Source organism: Rhyacophila brunnea, unplaced genomic scaffold, assembly GCF_057557595.1.
Source record: "Rhyacophila brunnea isolate RB1 unplaced genomic scaffold, BYU_Rbru_1.0 scaffold_9, whole genome shotgun sequence".
NCBI classification, from domain to species: domain Eukaryota; kingdom Metazoa; phylum Arthropoda; class Insecta; order Trichoptera; family Rhyacophilidae; genus Rhyacophila; species Rhyacophila brunnea.
The window spans coordinates 42347306-42364484 of NW_028233361.1; the positions used below are offsets into that span (position 1 = coordinate 42347306).

The 17179-nt window shown below is 35.8% G+C and overlaps 2 protein-coding genes across 2 annotated transcripts; both read left to right on the forward strand.

Moving 5' to 3' along the window:
* Window positions 1–270: 270 nt before the first annotated feature.
* Window positions 271–16727, forward strand: LOC147063653 (U6 snRNA phosphodiesterase 1). The gene is made up of 5 exons (XM_085959811.1): window positions 271–524; window positions 3473–3609; window positions 4367–4547; window positions 11146–11308; window positions 13128–16727. Exons 1-5 carry the CDS (start codon window positions 418–420, stop codon window positions 13329–13331), a joined length of 792 nt encoding a protein of 263 aa, XP_085815937.1. The 5' UTR covers window positions 271–417; the 3' UTR covers window positions 13332–16727.
* On the forward strand, window positions 13354–15084 carry ZC3H3 (Zinc finger CCCH domain-containing protein 3). Its single transcript, XM_085959803.1, has one exon. It carries the CDS (start codon window positions 13354–13356, stop codon window positions 15082–15084), a length of 1731 nt encoding a protein of 576 aa, XP_085815929.1.
* Window positions 16728–17179: the final 452 nt, after the last annotated feature.

Consider the following 17179-nt stretch of genomic DNA (forward strand, 5'->3'; position numbering starts at 1 on the left):
GCCTAGAATAGATTTTTTTTAAAGGGAGGCGTAGTAACATAAAGTTTGGAAACCACTGACTTAACATTTGAATTTTATCTAAAAAAACAAGACGTTAATTACCCTTCATGTATAATTTTTTGAAAATGCAGAAAATTATAGGTCACTCAACGCGTACTATATTTTTTGCCGAAATACTATAATTTTGAAGGCACTGTACTATAATTCCACTTTCAAAATATGGTAACACTGATTCAAGCATTCTCTGCATTCGACTTCCGGCATCCGCCCAGTGTACGTCCGTTGCGCAATCGAGCCCCTGTTGACGCTATTGTTTTCGACAGTTGGGACCGTTGTAGGGACTAGAGCCGTGGCCTCCGACATTATTTTTGTGTCTTCATGGAAATCTTCAACATTCCCTTTCGTCCTTAAAATGTGATGTCTGCTCTTGGACTACTTGAAAACTATTCTTCAAGTTCTGATTCAAGTGACGAAGAGTCAGCCGCAAAACGCAGAAAGCTTCAAACTTCTACGAGCATCGAAAGGTCAGTCTCTAATTTTGTTGTTGCATTGGAAATTGGAAGCCTCATCCGCCATTGTAATAATTGGTGAATAAAGTAGACTGACTACAATTATTAATTTTTGCTTGAATACATTTTGTTTTGCTCCTTTATTTACCAATTTTGTGGAGGCGAGGGTGGCGTAGGTATATAAAATGCGATCCTTATAGTTTATGGGGTTTGTTTACAAGAAATGGTGTATTATATTCAAAGAAATTTGGGTAAAGATACAGTAGGTAGGTACTCCATATGGTTTTTTTGAGTCCAAAATCCAAACAACCTAATGTAACCGAAAAATAACTAGTTTTGGGTTTTTGTGTCTCAAGGCCACGACTACAAAAACGATATGGAATATGTATGTACCTGCTGTATAATATCATCGAAATATGTACAATGTAAAGAATTACAACGCATTTTCTTACAATTTGATCAACAGATAACTCAACTGCGATAATATGCGTTACCTATCTGCAATCTGCATGGACGTGTAGGCACATGATCTTTGAAAAAAATATTTTTCTGTCGTTTTTTATCAATAACCAAAGCATTTTCGTTTCTTATCGGTTTACAAGAAAGCCAGTGGCAAACAAATTTTGATAGCCGATATCGGATATAATAAATGTACTGGATTAGATATTTCGAGTGCTTGAAAGTCAAACAACATTGTCTACTTATCTTTTTTTAAATTAGGTACCTACGTTATCTTACATTATCGGCTACATGATGGTCTCTTTTCTAGTTTCTTCGAAACGTCAGTAAAGTTAAATGTTAACCAGATACATACAGTTACCTTTTTTCATATTTTTTTAAAACCATAAGCAAGATAAATGCAAGTACAATAGGTAAATAATAAATTATATGTTTATAATCATGTTTTATAAGCATATCCTTTGTTGAGTTTCAAGAAACGAAGAGGCTATCCATAGACTGAAACCGTATGCGGTTTAGAACCGTGTCCCATGTGATTTCTGTTCATGTAAATATATTTTCACAAATTATATTATAAGCAGTTGATCCAATGACATTATTAATGGACGACGCACTCAATATAGTAGCTGGCAAGTAAATTCGCGCATTGGCATGTATAGGTAGACGTCACGCAATTTCCATTATGCGATATCACGCATCGGGAATTTATAGCAATATAACCATTATTGTAATGGCGTTAGCGCAGTGTTTCTAATGTCAATGTTCATTTGAGCGAACCCGTTCGAACCGAACAACAAAAAGCATCAGGAATTTATAGCAATATCACCTTTATTGTAATGGCGTTAGAACAGATTATGCCATTCGGCAGACCCGACAATAAAGTGAGTGTCATTTTCTTTTCCAGATGATTCGTCCATATTAATGTCATTGATTTGATCCTATCCCTTTATACCATACACTTTTCGTGAACAGAAATTATAAGTTTAATATGGCACACGCTTCTAAACAGCATACGGTTTCGGTCTATGGATGATTGATTGCCTTAGCCTTTAAAAAAAAAGTGGTACAAGTCGGTTATGGGGAAGCCAGGCGGGAACCGTGCTAATTCTCATAGCCGATTTTAGCAAAATGCATGAATTACAAGAATGAAAACCTAAACTAACCCAACCTAACAAATAATCCAGTATATTGGCTATTTTCAAATGTGTTTGCCGCTGGTTTCCCCATAACCGACTTGTACCTATTTATAAATCGGCTATGAAGATTGGCGCGGTTCCCGCCTGGCTTCTTGTAAACCGACTTGTACCGCATTTTACTACAGTGAAATGTAATACGTACAATTTACATGTAAATTACTCACTTCAATACGATTTTTATTCATTATGTATTGCAGCATTTTGAAGATATGTTTCCTACTAAATATTGTTAATTTATTGTTTTAGACTTTTAGAACTATGAAAAGTTAGTGTATAATGTACCCACATTATGATAATACAACACTTACAGTTTATCGATCTTATCGTAATGCATCACACATACCGGATATAAAATTAATTTTTTGTAAAACCAAAAATCAAGAGTTGTTATTTTTTTTTGTCGGTATCTCTTGTTTCTCACTCATTGTTATACATTTATAAGGAGGTGGGGGAGTGACTGTGGAAGCATACAGTTTTTGCATTATTGACAAAAATCTAAACTCAAGGTCAAGCGTGTAATTATAAATTTTAACAAAAAATAATAATTTAGTTGATATCTAAATACAGTAGGTGCTCGGTAACCCGGCGTTCATCAATCCGGCATTTTGCAACTCAGTTCTCTCGCTCTATAATTCGGCAGGTTTCACATTAAACTGCTGGATTACAGAGCTGAGAGCCGTTCGCTCGGCAGTTTGGTGCGCGACCTTGACATATTATTTATTATTTCCTATAGAAATCCAATAATTCGGTATTTCCGACAATCCGGCATAGGTGAAAAAATATGGGTACCGGATTACCGAGCGCATACCGTATCTCATTTTCTAATATTATGTAAAAGGACGGTGCGTCTTCTGAGTCAGTCGACCCCACCCGCTGAAAGATAAGACGCAAATACCAGTCATAGATAATAATTTAACTGAACTGAATCGAATTGATTCAGAACTGACAATGTTCATTTAAAGCTTTTAAAGGTGCTACGTCTACGGGATGGGAGTATCAGTCTGCTACCATTTTAAATACCAAGAAAAATGACTACACACTTTTTTTTACTAATATACACACAAAAAAGTTTCCTACACCTCCGATTAGACTGTCCAATGTAAAGTTTGTTTTGTTCACGTTATATTAATATTGTGATGCACACAATAGCCGAGCGGTAATGCGTGAGTATATGTCGTGAAAATGAACAGATTGTCAATGTGAGTTTAAACATGAGCGACATTTTAGCAAGTGGTTAATATCCATTTCTAGTAAAAAAACCGTCCGGTCCTCTTACGATCAAACATGGTGATGTAATGAATATTTTAGGTTGCCGTTGCCCGCAGTCTTCAATAAAAAACCATCGGAGACATGTGAGCATAACGATGCACCCGAAAAACACAACGGCAGGATAAGAAGCTACCCCCACGAAAGAGGCAACTGGTCCACCTACGTTTTTGTTCCATGTAAGTACTGAAGACATTAATAATAAAGTATAAAATGGATCTGTATTCATGGTTATGTACCACTAAGGGTCGAATGAGCGGTAGGAACTTAGGAGGTCGTCATCTGGTTATTATACTCTTCTCATTGCACCTGTTTTGGCCTTACACGTTGAGCTTACCCTCAGTCAATAGTATTAATGAACATACATAATTCTGAAAACACTCATGAGAAAATATAGCCAATAGAAATAATCGTTTTTGAAAAAAGTATGACACCCGGCAGGAATCAAACCTGTCTCTTGGGTATCGCGCCCTGTGCATTACCATTACCACTATGCTACGACTGCCATGTTTAATTGCGACAAATTTTAACTATTTGCCTTTTTAATACCTGCTCATAAGCGCTCTCCAAATTAAGTTACGGTAGGCGATCGGTTTTTGTATCCTAAATGAAAGTATTTATTACTTTAATTACTAACGGACGTCACGGATCACTCCCAATATTTTCTGTTGTAATTCACTTGAACTTGCTAATAATTTTAATATTAATATTATAATTAATATTCAACAACTAATTCACAGGATTTTAAGAATGTACCATTCTCGAACCATTAGAATGGTACATTCTTAAAATCTCGTGAATTATTCGTTGAATAAAAGAAATAGTTAATAGTATTAACGTTGTGAATAAATACTTATTGCATCTGGTATTCACAGCAAATAAAATAGAGAATTGCCTCGATATTTTTATTGTACCAATTTACTTGTATATTTCTAGATGTGCCGAGCAAAGGTTTTTATTCATTTATCACCAAGCTGCTGGCAAGTTGCTCTTCCATCGGTGAATTGGATGTGATTGAAGACTTCCATATAAGCCTGTCGAGGACAGTCGTGCTGAAGTTCCATTGGATAAATAATTTTGTGGCTTCGCTCAAAGAATCTCTGTTGTCCATCAAGAGGTGAGTTTTTTTTCTCGTATATAATATGACTTGTATTATACAAATAGCCAGGGCTTTTTTTTTTAAAGAAAAAAAGGTGCGGAACTCACTTCAAAATTGTATTCCAATATTTAAATGAAATTTCAAGCAGCTTTTCCTGTGCCATGAACAACATAATATCAAATCTAAAAGCTCGATGACATGGAGGTACTTTACAAGCTACAAGCCGGCGAATTTACTATCTGCTTGTAAACTCGCCCAGTGTCATCATCGAACTAGCTAACAGCAGATTGTAAACAATCTACCGAGAAAAGTTGAAAGCTTGGCTACTTTACTTGCTACTCGCTGGCGTGTGGGCCGATCTGTGTCTGCACAGTAGAGCCATAATGGCGAACCTGCCGGTAAAAAAACGAACTACTCAATACGTCCTGTCAAATAGTACCAATAATGTTTTAACACTTTTTAATCAATAGACACTATCCTGTGGCGGGCGTTTTTCGCGATTAGCGCAAAAATATATTGCTTTCTTAAAATTGACACAACTTCTAAACCAAACAATATTTTCGATTGAAATTCTCAAAGAAATCATATGTGACATTTGATTATTAACCCGGCACCTGCCTCAAAAATCGTATGACGCACCATAACTACGCATGAATTTCATTATCGTCTTTGTTCTATACTAAAAAAAGCAATAAAAAATATGTCACAGCTCCAGTCGAGAACCCAAAACCATTAAAATAATTTCGACACACTAAAAAACCGTAATAAATCAGTTATAATATCAGAAACACTCGAACAAACGAATGCTATCCAAATTTGAAAGAACTCACCGTAAGACGCCATTTTGTAGCCAATAGTTAGAGCTCTGCGCGGTGTGTACTATTTCGACACTTGTGCATTACGTTCCCACGAATTGAAGTGTTACTAATTTTCAAGTGCATATCGATAAATCACATATTAATGTCTTCGGGTTGAGTCGTAAACAAATATAAAGGGGACCCTTTTAATATATTTAAACTACACAAACACTTAACTTATTGAATATTATTGATAAATTAACACGAACTCAGATATTAAAAAAAAAACAAATACAATAATAAACCTATTTTAAAATTCTTTTGACGTGTGATATATTTTAAAGCAAGGTGACAGACATAACGCAACATCACACGTTGGGCACATATAGCGAGAGAGTTTTGTTTTTTTCGGATTTTTTTTAGAATTCCCGCATACGAAACATCTCCTTCTAGGCTTATCGGTATTTTGTGTCGGTAAAATGTATTCTGGCAAATGTCCCGTTGCACTTTTGGGCAATAATCGTACGGGATTATCGCTAGTTGACGCTGTCGGCTTGGGCAGGGGTGCATTTGAAATTCTCACACAATATTTGTTCACTAATTGTTTTATTACACAGAGTTGAAAATCGCCCAATGTTTTTTTGTCACATTTAATAAATTTATATAAATAAAAAGCATTTAATAAATATAAGTCGATCATGTGGAATGCGACCTTTTTATACCACTTGATCGACTTTCTCATACACGACAAGTTGCTAAGCATCATGTCGGACTTATCTACCGTACCCATATTTTTGTTATAATCTATAACACATTTTGGTTTTTCGATGTTTTCGCCAGTTCTATAGTTCACTTTTCCCGTTGGTCCAAATGATGCATCGTGGAGGGTGGATAGCATGTGAACATCCCTCCTATCGTGCCATTTCAGAGCCAAAAGTGGACTATTGTACTTAGACTCGGTATCTCCCTTTTTCAGTTTGCTGAACTCTGGCATATCTTTACGATTTTTTCTCACTGTACCGCAAGCATTCGTTTTGTGAGAGTGAAGGTATTTAAAAAGCGCCGGACTCGAATACCAGTTATCACACCATAAGGTGTGACCTTTCCCGATGTAGTCTTTCATTAGCGTTGTCACTACCGCACCGGAAATACCGAGATTTTCATTGTCTTGTATGTCAGTCCCTTCCCCACAATAAATTATAAAGTCAATAATATATCCTGTCATTACGTCACACATCACAAACATTTTTATTCCAAATCGATGTCTTTTGGAAGGAATGAATTGTTTAAAAATTAATCTACCCTTAAACACGATTATGCTCTCATCTATGCAAAGATTCTGATACGGTATCATCGTTTCCCTAAAAATTGTTCTTGTGTGTTCTAACAGTAATCTAATTTTAGCTAGTCTATCATTTGAGGCGGTCACACTAGGATCAGAAAAATGAAGCATTTGTAAAATAAGTTGGTATCGATTTCTAGCCATTATTTTCCCAAAAATGTCTGCATGCAGGTAAGGATCGGTACTCCAATGTTCCTCTATCGACGTGTGCTTATTTCGAGTCATCAGCATTGATACGGCAAAAAATGTATACAACTCCGGCACTGACGTGTCTGTCCAATTGTGTGATCGCGATTTCGGTCCAAGGTCTCCCGCACTGTACGAATGGTTAAAAAATGTATTCGTTTGGTTCACTATTTCCGACATTATATTTTTATTCAAAAAATGTTCAAAGAAAAGACATTCGGGAGAGGATTCGTTCAAGTCGTTCGATGTCACGCCAGATCGACAATCATTGAATTCGTGAACTATTGGAATATACGGGCCAGTTCTCCACGACCGCAAAAATTCAATTGGCTCGTCAGAGTCCGTATCGTCGACGTCATGATCAGTCTCATGCTGTTCCAATTCCTCTTCCGACATATCATAATCTGAGTCCAATTCCTCATTAGTACGCACATTTTCTTCCTCCATATTTACGCACTATAAAACTCTGAAATGTTTTTAAAATGTTTAACTACAGTATTAGGGAACGCCAAATCACAGAAACCATTAAACTCACACACAATAGTTATTGATATCAGTATTAATTTTCACATTCACTAAAATGGGACACGGTAGACAGTACAAAAAGTATTTTAAAAATCGCGGTAAAATAAAATCATACGTTCAATAGTTAATCATGCCAGTTTTAATGTGATAAGTACACCAGACAGCAAAAAAAGTATTTATCAACGATTGCGGTAAATATTCAACTTGTATGCGATAAATACAATCCCGCGCAATGGCCCGCTCGGTTGAAAGTCTGTCGTATACTGCGCAGTCGCGGCGCGCAGTTCAAACTGATTTCTGTCGACCGGCAAAACTTGGCCGTACGAATTGGTTCGAAACTTTGGTGATTATTTTATATTTAGAACCAATGCTTTTAAAATATGTCATAGGTGGCAGGAGAAGGACAAATCAGGCCAAATTTACGTGAAAAAATCAGTCCCGTATGATAAATATGGACGCGGTGACATCGATTTATACACATGCGCATTGCGAATTTGGCCGATTTGTACAAGGTGTGTGACATCGGCGCCGGCCGGGTTAAAAATAAATTATAAATACTTTGATTGCATCATAATTTCACTATATTTCTAAGCTGAATATAAAAACCTGATATCAATTTAGTAAATGGCACTCAATATTAAAGTTTACAATCGCTGGATGTGTGAAATCTGATTGCGTAAATATTTGAGAAATACGTGTCGCCTAAACGCTGTTGGCGAACATTCAGTGTATAATAACTCATGAGTTTTATTGCTTGTCGAAAAAGGGTCTTTGGCGGTTGCCGCGCCTTATTTGAAGAAACCATTCAACTTATGAATCATAGTTTTTATTCTTCCAAAAGTCAATACAATCCATTATATGTTGATAATCAAGCGAGCGATAAGAAAAATAGTCCGACACGTGAAACGACTCAAACTGAACTAGAGATTGAGATAGCAAAACAAATCTATACGACAGTTTATTCTTTGTTTACTCTTATAATCTAGCGAAGATGTAGAACTAACGATAATTAGGTGCGGGGTTTTATTTCACGCCAATATACAAACCCGTGAAAAGCCGTTTCCCGAAAATAACCGACAGTCAACAAAAACGATTTTTGCTGTGTCCCGCATTCGACTGACAATCCGCGAAAAACGGCATTTGCTGTTTTCCGACGAAGATGTTTTAAGATACATAAAGTATAATATCTGTAGGGAGGTCAATACCCTGCCATCCACATGACTCGGCAGGAAACCATTAATTTATAATTACAATGTATCTTGCAACATAATATTGTTGAAATAGTAAAATAAGCGATTTATGTGAATCAATCAATTTTTAACAGAAAGCTAATTTAGCAAAATAATTCAATTATATTAATCAATTATTTATAATTTACAAAACGATTTATCATGATATGCACAAAAGTTGTTTATATGAAAATCAATCTTGCCTAATTATTAAAACTGCTTAATTGTTCAAATTAAAATCAATTATTTATAAACGAGCCATGCATTACACAACAAAGCATGATTATCAAAATATTCAAGTAGTGATAACAGCATTTTCTGTTGTATCGAATCACTATAAAAATACTAATTACATGAAATCAAATGTCAGTCAGTTATCAAAGATTTAACCGTAAGGTTATCGTTCTGCTCTTGGCAATTCGTCAAAACGCATAACCGTGATTTCACTCATCTAAATTATAATCTGTAAACGTACCTGTAATAATTAAATTAATATTTATTTGGAAGGAGATAATAAAACCAGGGTTCATTTCATTCACGCACCAAATTCTGAGTTATTCATTTTGGAGTCAACCTACCCTGCCTGTTCCTTAATTTCATCTCACTTCCTCATATCCTATGTACCCTTTCAATATTGGGGTTTGGCGTAAATCTCAATGAACTTTTATATACATTTTTATTTACATTTTTATTTACATTCACCGCAAATTAAAGAAACAACATATGGTTTCAACTCGCTAGCTTGTTGGCTTCTGAGCGAGTGGAAAGTTTTGTGTGTCATCATCACTATCGCACTAGCTGACTCGCACGCTTTTAAACTCGCCGACTAGCAGTTTGTAAAGCAGCTCAATGTCATCTAGCCTTTAAGTTGTAAAAACATCATATAGGTACCTTTTTGAATAAAAGTTTGTAGTGATTTCCAAAGTTTTGTCCAATTCTCGTCTGGAAAATTGTCTTGATTCCATTTCTTAGTGTTGCTGTCTATAGCCTAATGTCTTACTCTGAGTAACCAACGATCAAGGTATTTTGAAGGGTTGAAAAGTGTGGAAAGGTGATCCGATTAGTTTGATGAACAATAATTCATTTGCGAAAACCTGCGTTCACATGTACTTGGGGTAATGGGAATAGAATTCAGAGCATAATATCAAACGCAATAGTTTTTCAGAATATGTCTTTTCGAGAATGTATTCGCGAATTCCACGCATCTTTCTTGTTCGCCTAGTTGTCGTCTGATTGACATGTTTCTGACATTGAAATGTCAACCGATTATCAATATCTTCATTCCAAAATTTTTGCTCACGTACGCAAGCCCAAAATGCAAACTCATCACCTTTGATATCTAGCATCCTTTTTCAATTGACTCTTTCAACGTGGAATAAAATATTTTTGGAACAATATGAGGATCATTTTTTGTAACTTTTTCGTGGAGTATCACTTTACGAAAACGCAGATCGCATACAGTAGGTGCAGCATATTTATAATAGGGTCCAAAATTCTCTTATCTTTTTTCAAAAACTTGAACTAGGGACCGAAAAGTTTAACGTGAGGCCTGGCGGCTGCGCTCGTGTTGTATCTTATCTATGGTTTTTGATTTCGAGTATTGCCAGGATTGAAAGATATTATTTCCCACTTCTTTAAATAGGTACCTATATATTTTCGCAAATTTCAAATAATGATAAGTATACATTTTTTCCCAATAACTAAGGATAAATTTTATAGGGCAACATAAAAATTTTAAGTGTAGCTGTCATCGCGGCGCGGCAACTCTTTCGATAATGTTGTTGAAGAGCCGAATTAGGTTATTTTGTTGTTTTTCCTCTTCAGCGTAGGAGATAAGATGACTTATAAACTTCCTGCTGTCACTTAAAATTTTTGCCCTTATTAACATGTCTAAATGACTGATACCGCGCACTTATAAGAAACGTCGAATGCGTTCAAGGTGAGGGGAATGAATACTGAAACGCGAGAGGAGGGGATCTAGTTCTCCAAGCCAGCCGGCCATCACCGCAAACATTTCGCACTCTAGTTCATTTATTTTTCGATTTGCAATGTGGTTGACATTGTAGGTCCAAACTTGAGATGATTCAAGAACATCAACTTGTACTGATATTTTCTGTCATCGTTTCTGTTTTGGACTTTTTGTTAGCGGGACCGGCGGTTGAGAAGTAACAGTTTAACTATTCCACTAAAAAATAAAGCGCATGCGTCGCTGTCATGTCGTTGACCACAAGTGACCAATGGGAATATAGATGAGTCCACTTCACACTTGTCTCTACATGAGAGCGCCAAATTTGAATCCATCCACATTTCATCCAGTTCATAACGATACTGTATTTTATAATTTTTACAAATTATATAAATTTATGGATTATAATTTATGTAAGCGTGAACATTGTTTCGTCTGATTCCTTTTCAAACATTATAAATACCATGACAAAGGTACCGGAACGCCGTTCCACCACCTTACGTGACAAAAAAGCCCTGCAAATAGCATTTAAAATGTGATGTAATGTTACTATCTACCTATTTTATTGTAGGTTTTCCTTAACTCTCGATTCACTGGCCGTGTTCTGCAATGATGAGAAGTCGAGGACGTTCATCGGTCTCAAGGTTGGTGACGATTGCTGCTGTGAATTGAAGCGTGTTGTGGACAAAACAGACTTTCTCCTCCAAGAATTGCAATTGAAGACATTTTATGAGGTATGTTATCTATATTTCTTAACCCTTTTAGTACCTTTTGAATTTTCTCTATGTAAATTTCAAATTATAACCTACAAAAATACCTATTTCTTATGCCGGCGCTCCATTGGCACGCAAGTCAGACGATTTACAGTCTTCGGACTTTTTTTTCGCCTGGAGCACCCCAGATCTGCGGACTTTTTAATCCGCGGACCAGGCTCGTTGGATTTCAAACATGTTTGATATTTTACTCTCCGAGTTGCCAGACTTCGTCCGTAGATCACTACATAAATACGCAATCATTCCGACCAAAAAAAAATCTGCTAATTTTTTTAAACATTTTTATTGATTAATTTGTTAAAATGAGAATTTGGAATTGGAAAATGAGAGATTTATCAATTACTTTTTTATTTGTATTTATAAAATTCATAAAAGAAAACGTAAAACTTGTGTTGTTTTCATTGCTCTATTATTTTAAGCAAGACTACATATAAATAACACAAAATCGTAGGATTATCGGAAGACATTACGATAATCGCAACTTTTGACAGCTCGAATTTTGTATTCGTTCTTTGATCAGTAGCAGAGCATGGACAAATCGGACGATTTATTGTACTTGGACTTTTGGGCTTGCCAATGGAGCTCCGGCATTATGAATCTTTGAAACATCTGTAAGTTTATTAAGTCTTTCACCGCTAACCGATTCACTGCGGAGCATTTAATTACTTTTTAATAACATGCTAATTATATCTAATGGCCCCCTAATCAGAACACAACAGCTGTGGCGTTCGCGCTGTAAGGACTAAAGACACGCCAGGCGTGTGGCCATTAGATAGTACTTTCACTGCTGACTAGTTAATTACCACAATACACTAATCGGCCATATTATAATAATATTCTACTGTTGCCAGTACCAGTGCTCCGTTATGCGTATTGTGCATGGCGACATCGTAATTTTCTAAATATAATCAGTTTAACTGCGAAGATCGAAAAATCAATTTTACAATCTATATAATTATTTAAAAAAAAAAATAATTTCTGTTTTTTATAGATATAATTAATTATCTTCTTTATATTTTGTGCGCCGGTGACGGCCGTGGATACGTATGTACTGAATTTTAGGTAAAATATGTATTAACCGGTGAGAATGGGCTAAATACGCAATTGCATATGCAAATATGAATACGTGTATTAATTAAGGCGCCAAGTACCAAAAAAATAAAAACTGACATTTTTATAGAAAAATGTTCTACATACCAACGCCTATAACTTCAACTATAGTCTAAGTGCCTCAAGCAAGTCAAAAAAATACAGCAAAATAATTAAACATGTCGACGTTGTAAGTCCGTTGGCGTGTTTTATTTATAATGGTGTAAGTAGCACTGCAGTGGTCAACGGCATTCAATATAACATAGCTGATGATGGTGTGTTGACACTTGCGAGTTCTTAATACCTAAAATTATAGAAGCTGCCGTGATTGCTTCACACTGTAAAACTACATTTTTCAAAAGTTCTGCTTCATGAAATTTTACTGCAATGACTCGGTATTTTGTAACTACAGGCAATACTACTTTTTGGTACTTAGAGCCTTATTTAATACACGTATTCATATGAATTGTAAGTGTAATTCTAATGTACAAAAATGTATTATTTGAACACGGCGTACTGGAAAAATCCTCCACTATACTTGATGTCTACGAAATGTGGCTACGTGCCCATCGATGTTCTAGAATAACTATCAGTTGTTGCACTCGGAAAACTTTAATGTGTTACACAAGGTATTGTCAAAAATAAGATTATATTACGTTCTGATTTACCTTGTATGTATTTTCATTTTCAGGATCCGTCATTCCACATCAGTCTCTTATGGTGTCTGGGCGATAAGCGAGCGGAAATCTATGAGCTTCTTCCGAGTCTTCAGCTAATTCTTGATGATACCATTTCTGGCGAAACAGACTGCGAAGATAACTCTCCGTATTGCTTGGATGTCGACAGCATAATTTGCAAAACGGGAAATAAAAGTTACAATTTTGAGCTCGCGTAGACTTTGTCTTTGTAGTAATAGTATGGATGCAAACAGTGAAACAGGCGGGCGGCTGAGTAGTCGTGCACCTACCAATGTTCACGTCAATCCACACTTTGCCGTTCGGCCTCATATCAATAAGGATTTTCAGCAGAATGTCAATGTTGTCCCGCACATAAACCCACATTTTAAGCATAGCTATTTGATACAGAGATCACTTTTAAACTCATTGGATAGTTCTGTGAATGGACATCAAATCGAAGGTGATGTTCAAAGTAAAATACACTATCCTTATCAAAACGAGTATCCTGTCAGTAGTCAGTATGCTGCGCCATTGATTCATATCAATCCGAATATGTTAAAGCTGTCGAATATTGTTAAAAGCGAAACACCTGTCGTGGAAAAATTACAAAAGTCTAACTACATTCTACATTCCAAAAATAAAATTATTAGAAACAATAGTATAAGTTCACAGGCTGTGAACAAACCATTGTCCATTACGCCTAGTACAATATCGAGTGTGCCAAAGAAACCTTCATATTCTTTTGTTAGAAAAACAAATCTGCCGCCTTCCACGGTTAATCCTAAAGAATCTTATACAAAGGTAAAGGCTAGGTATAAAGAGAATAAGTCAGATAAACCCAAACCGAGTAAATACTTTCTTCCGGGATTGCATACCAGAGTGTGGAAAAGAACGTCAATCGGTAGCTCTGAACCGAATGGATGTGGCTTATCGAATGCATCGAAACGTTACAGCGTATTCTGTTTGAATTCGTCTTCTGATTCCCAATTAAATAGAAGGGTCGTTTCCGGCCGTCGACTGTCTTTTTCTAAACAAAAAGCTCAATTTGTTTATATCAACGGTGAAAAGTTTAGTGTTAATAACAATGTTCTTAAAAAAGTGGCGCAAACTAGTCAACGGATTAACAAAGAGAAGGAGTCAGCCAAAGCTAGAGATGTTAAAGTGATCCGTGTAAGCGGAGTCACCTATGTCAGGAGATCGAATGACTTATTCACACTTGATAACAGAAAAAAGAATTCGATGAAGAGACTGAAAAAAATGAACGTGCCTTGTCCGGTGTACAGAAGGTACGGGAAATGCTTGAAGAATAACACAGGAAAGTGCGCTCTGGTGCATGACAAAAAGCATGTAACTATTTGTAGTAAATTTCTGAAAGGCGCTTGCGAGATCGACGGCTGCAATCTCTCCCACGAGGTGGTGCCGGAAAAGATGCCCGCCTGCCGATTCTTCCTGGAAGGATGCTGTGTCCGACAGTCATGTCCCTATCTCCATGTCAAAGTGAACGATTCGGCTAAAGTATGCTTGCAATTCATCCAGGGATACTGTGCCGTCGGGGATAGGTGCACTAATAAACATATTAACGTCTGTCCGGAATTTTATAGTTCCGGTAAGTGCGTCAGGCCAAAGTGTACATATCCCCATAAAAACATTGAGGAGCGAAAGCCTCTCGCTCTATTGGCTTACAATCATAAAATATCTGTGCATAAGACATTAGAATCTTCAATTAATAATAATAATACTGAATCGATTGGACGAGAGTGTGATCGGAAGCAACAGCAATCGTTAAGGTATTTTCAAGAATCATCTAGAGTGTCATTGTTGAAAGAAGTGGGTGCAGATGCGTCTCTCGTGAATGTCGAAGAGTCTGTACGGGTGACGAGGAGACCTGATCAGGAAGAGAGTAAGGAAATCGTTAATTTTCACAATAGACCTAAGCTCGGAAAGCTTCCGTCGTTCATATCTTTAGAGTAATGTTTTTCAGTCTTCTACTTGGAACAAATTATGTTATTAATATTACCGACTGAGGGTACCTAATTTAAATTATCTAATTATTGATGAGAGTTTCAAATAATGTTATTGAATTTTGTATTTTAATTAATGTTAATAACTTCAGTACCGTGATAGCAAACGGTTATATCTGTTAGCAAGACAAAATTTAAAGTACTTTATACAAAGAAGAAAGAGTGTTTAGCATCCCTTTTCAATGGAGGCTTCCATTTTAATATGCAACATTAATGTCTTCGGTTGTTTTGCCGTCTTGCCTTGACAGTGGCAGCTGTGTGCTTTTTCTCTTTATATGCCTTGGCCTTCTTTTTCCTGTCTATTGTTAATAGGGATGGAGTACTGAGTTTAAACCAGTCTCCGAAATTCGTTTTCCCCATGAAAGAATATACTAAATATATGGAAGATTTTTTTTTTAAAGGATAGAAGAATGCCAAAAACAGCTGTCTATGACCATTTGCTGTCACTGGTACCAACTTAACTGTATATCGTTTGTTTATATTAATACCACTCGCGAGCCTAGTACTACAAGGTTCTAAGTGTTCGTCCTTGAAAAAATAAACCCAATAATGAAGTAGTATTCTAAGCTGCCTCATTGTTACTTTTGTTTCTCCAAGGACAAACACTTAGAACCATGTAGTTCTCCACTCGCGCACTGTCTAATTTAGATTGTATCATGTGGTTGAATACATTCAACCTTTGTTATTTTTCTTTTTAAATCAACTAATTTAACTGTCATGTATTGAGTTTTGGGAATTACAATTTAATTTCATTACAAAATTAACAATTGATACAGTTAAACCCCACCCCGACTTCAAACTCAACTCATATGCATGCAAACATTGCATAAATGAGGCGTCTAATAACAAAAACTGATATCACAATTCAATATTAGTGGCAGATTACATTTTTGTGCGTCGGACGAAACTAGTCAGTTTTAACAATCAGTTTGTGTAAATCTTTGGGTTTTCAAACATTTTTTCATGGGATTGAGGGCGTTTTATGAGTTATTGACCATTAATATTGTGTGAAATTGCACATGAAATGTGGGCGTTTTTCTTCTTAGACTTGGCCTCATGTGGACTATCAGTTTTTTGGTATTAGACTGCTCGAATGCAATTTGGACATTTTACATCATTCGGGACTTCCAGTAACATTTTCAAACATGTTTTTTAGTGCATTTGCACATACGCAATGTAATACAAATATCCATGCATTTTTATACAAATATCCATGTATGCAGGGGTACTAAACTTAATTACAAAGCGTATCAGTGCCATTGATTTCACAACATAGGGTTTAATAATTGGAGCCCTTATTGGTGAACTGACACAACATCTGAAATATAGATTGTTTTACGAGGCAAATAAAACATCACATCTTTGAAATTCTTCAATATGTTTTATAATATTTTTTTAAGAAGCAACATTATCACATTTTTTTTTTAATTGTTAGTGTGAATATGCTAGTAGCCAGCCAATTCAGCGACTGGTGTATTTTCAAAAGCGATTTTAATAGGTAGATGACACAATCCTTCATACGCAAACTTCATTGTGAAAATTGGTTTTGAAGTACAGTAAAACCTCGTTAATACGAATTCCACGGGACCTAAAATCGAAAAAAAATTAGAATTATGAAATGTATGCAGGAAAATACTCAATTCCATTTTCGTGGTTTTAAAGTGATTGAATGTTCCCTGAAACACATGTCTGCCCTGTTTTCACATTAATCACTTTCACTGAACAATAAAAAACATTCACATCAATCTTAATAATAATAATGTATATGCACTGTTTAAGTTTAAGTTGTATTAAAATAAGTAGAATATGTACTCAACTAAATATGAACATGTATTTGTGAACATGAAACCATTGAGTATCTACCTACACTATATTATGCTTTAGGTCTATTTTTTTGCAAAGAAATCCTCAATCTTTCGTTGTGTCTTTGCACTTTCTTTGACCACTATAATATTTATAATATAATCCATTGCAGCATAAATATTTGGAGGAATATCTGATCTCCCTTTTAAGTATTGTGTAAGAGTTTCTAAGCTCTGGAGAGC

Coding starts and splice junctions, on each gene's coding strand:
- LOC147063653 (XM_085959811.1), top strand. CDS start 418: ATGTCTGCTCTTGGACTACTTGAAAACTATTCTTCAAGTTCTGATTCA. Junction 525..3,472: donor ACTTCTACGAGCATCGAAAG/GTCAGTCTCTAA, acceptor TGAATATTTTAG/GTTGCCGTTGCCCGCAGTCT. Junction 4,548..11,145: donor TCTCTGTTGTCCATCAAGAG/GTGAGTTTTTTT, acceptor ATTTTATTGTAG/GTTTTCCTTAACTCTCGATT.
- ZC3H3 (XM_085959803.1), top strand. CDS start 13,354: ATGGATGCAAACAGTGAAACAGGCGGGCGGCTGAGTAGTCGTGCACCT.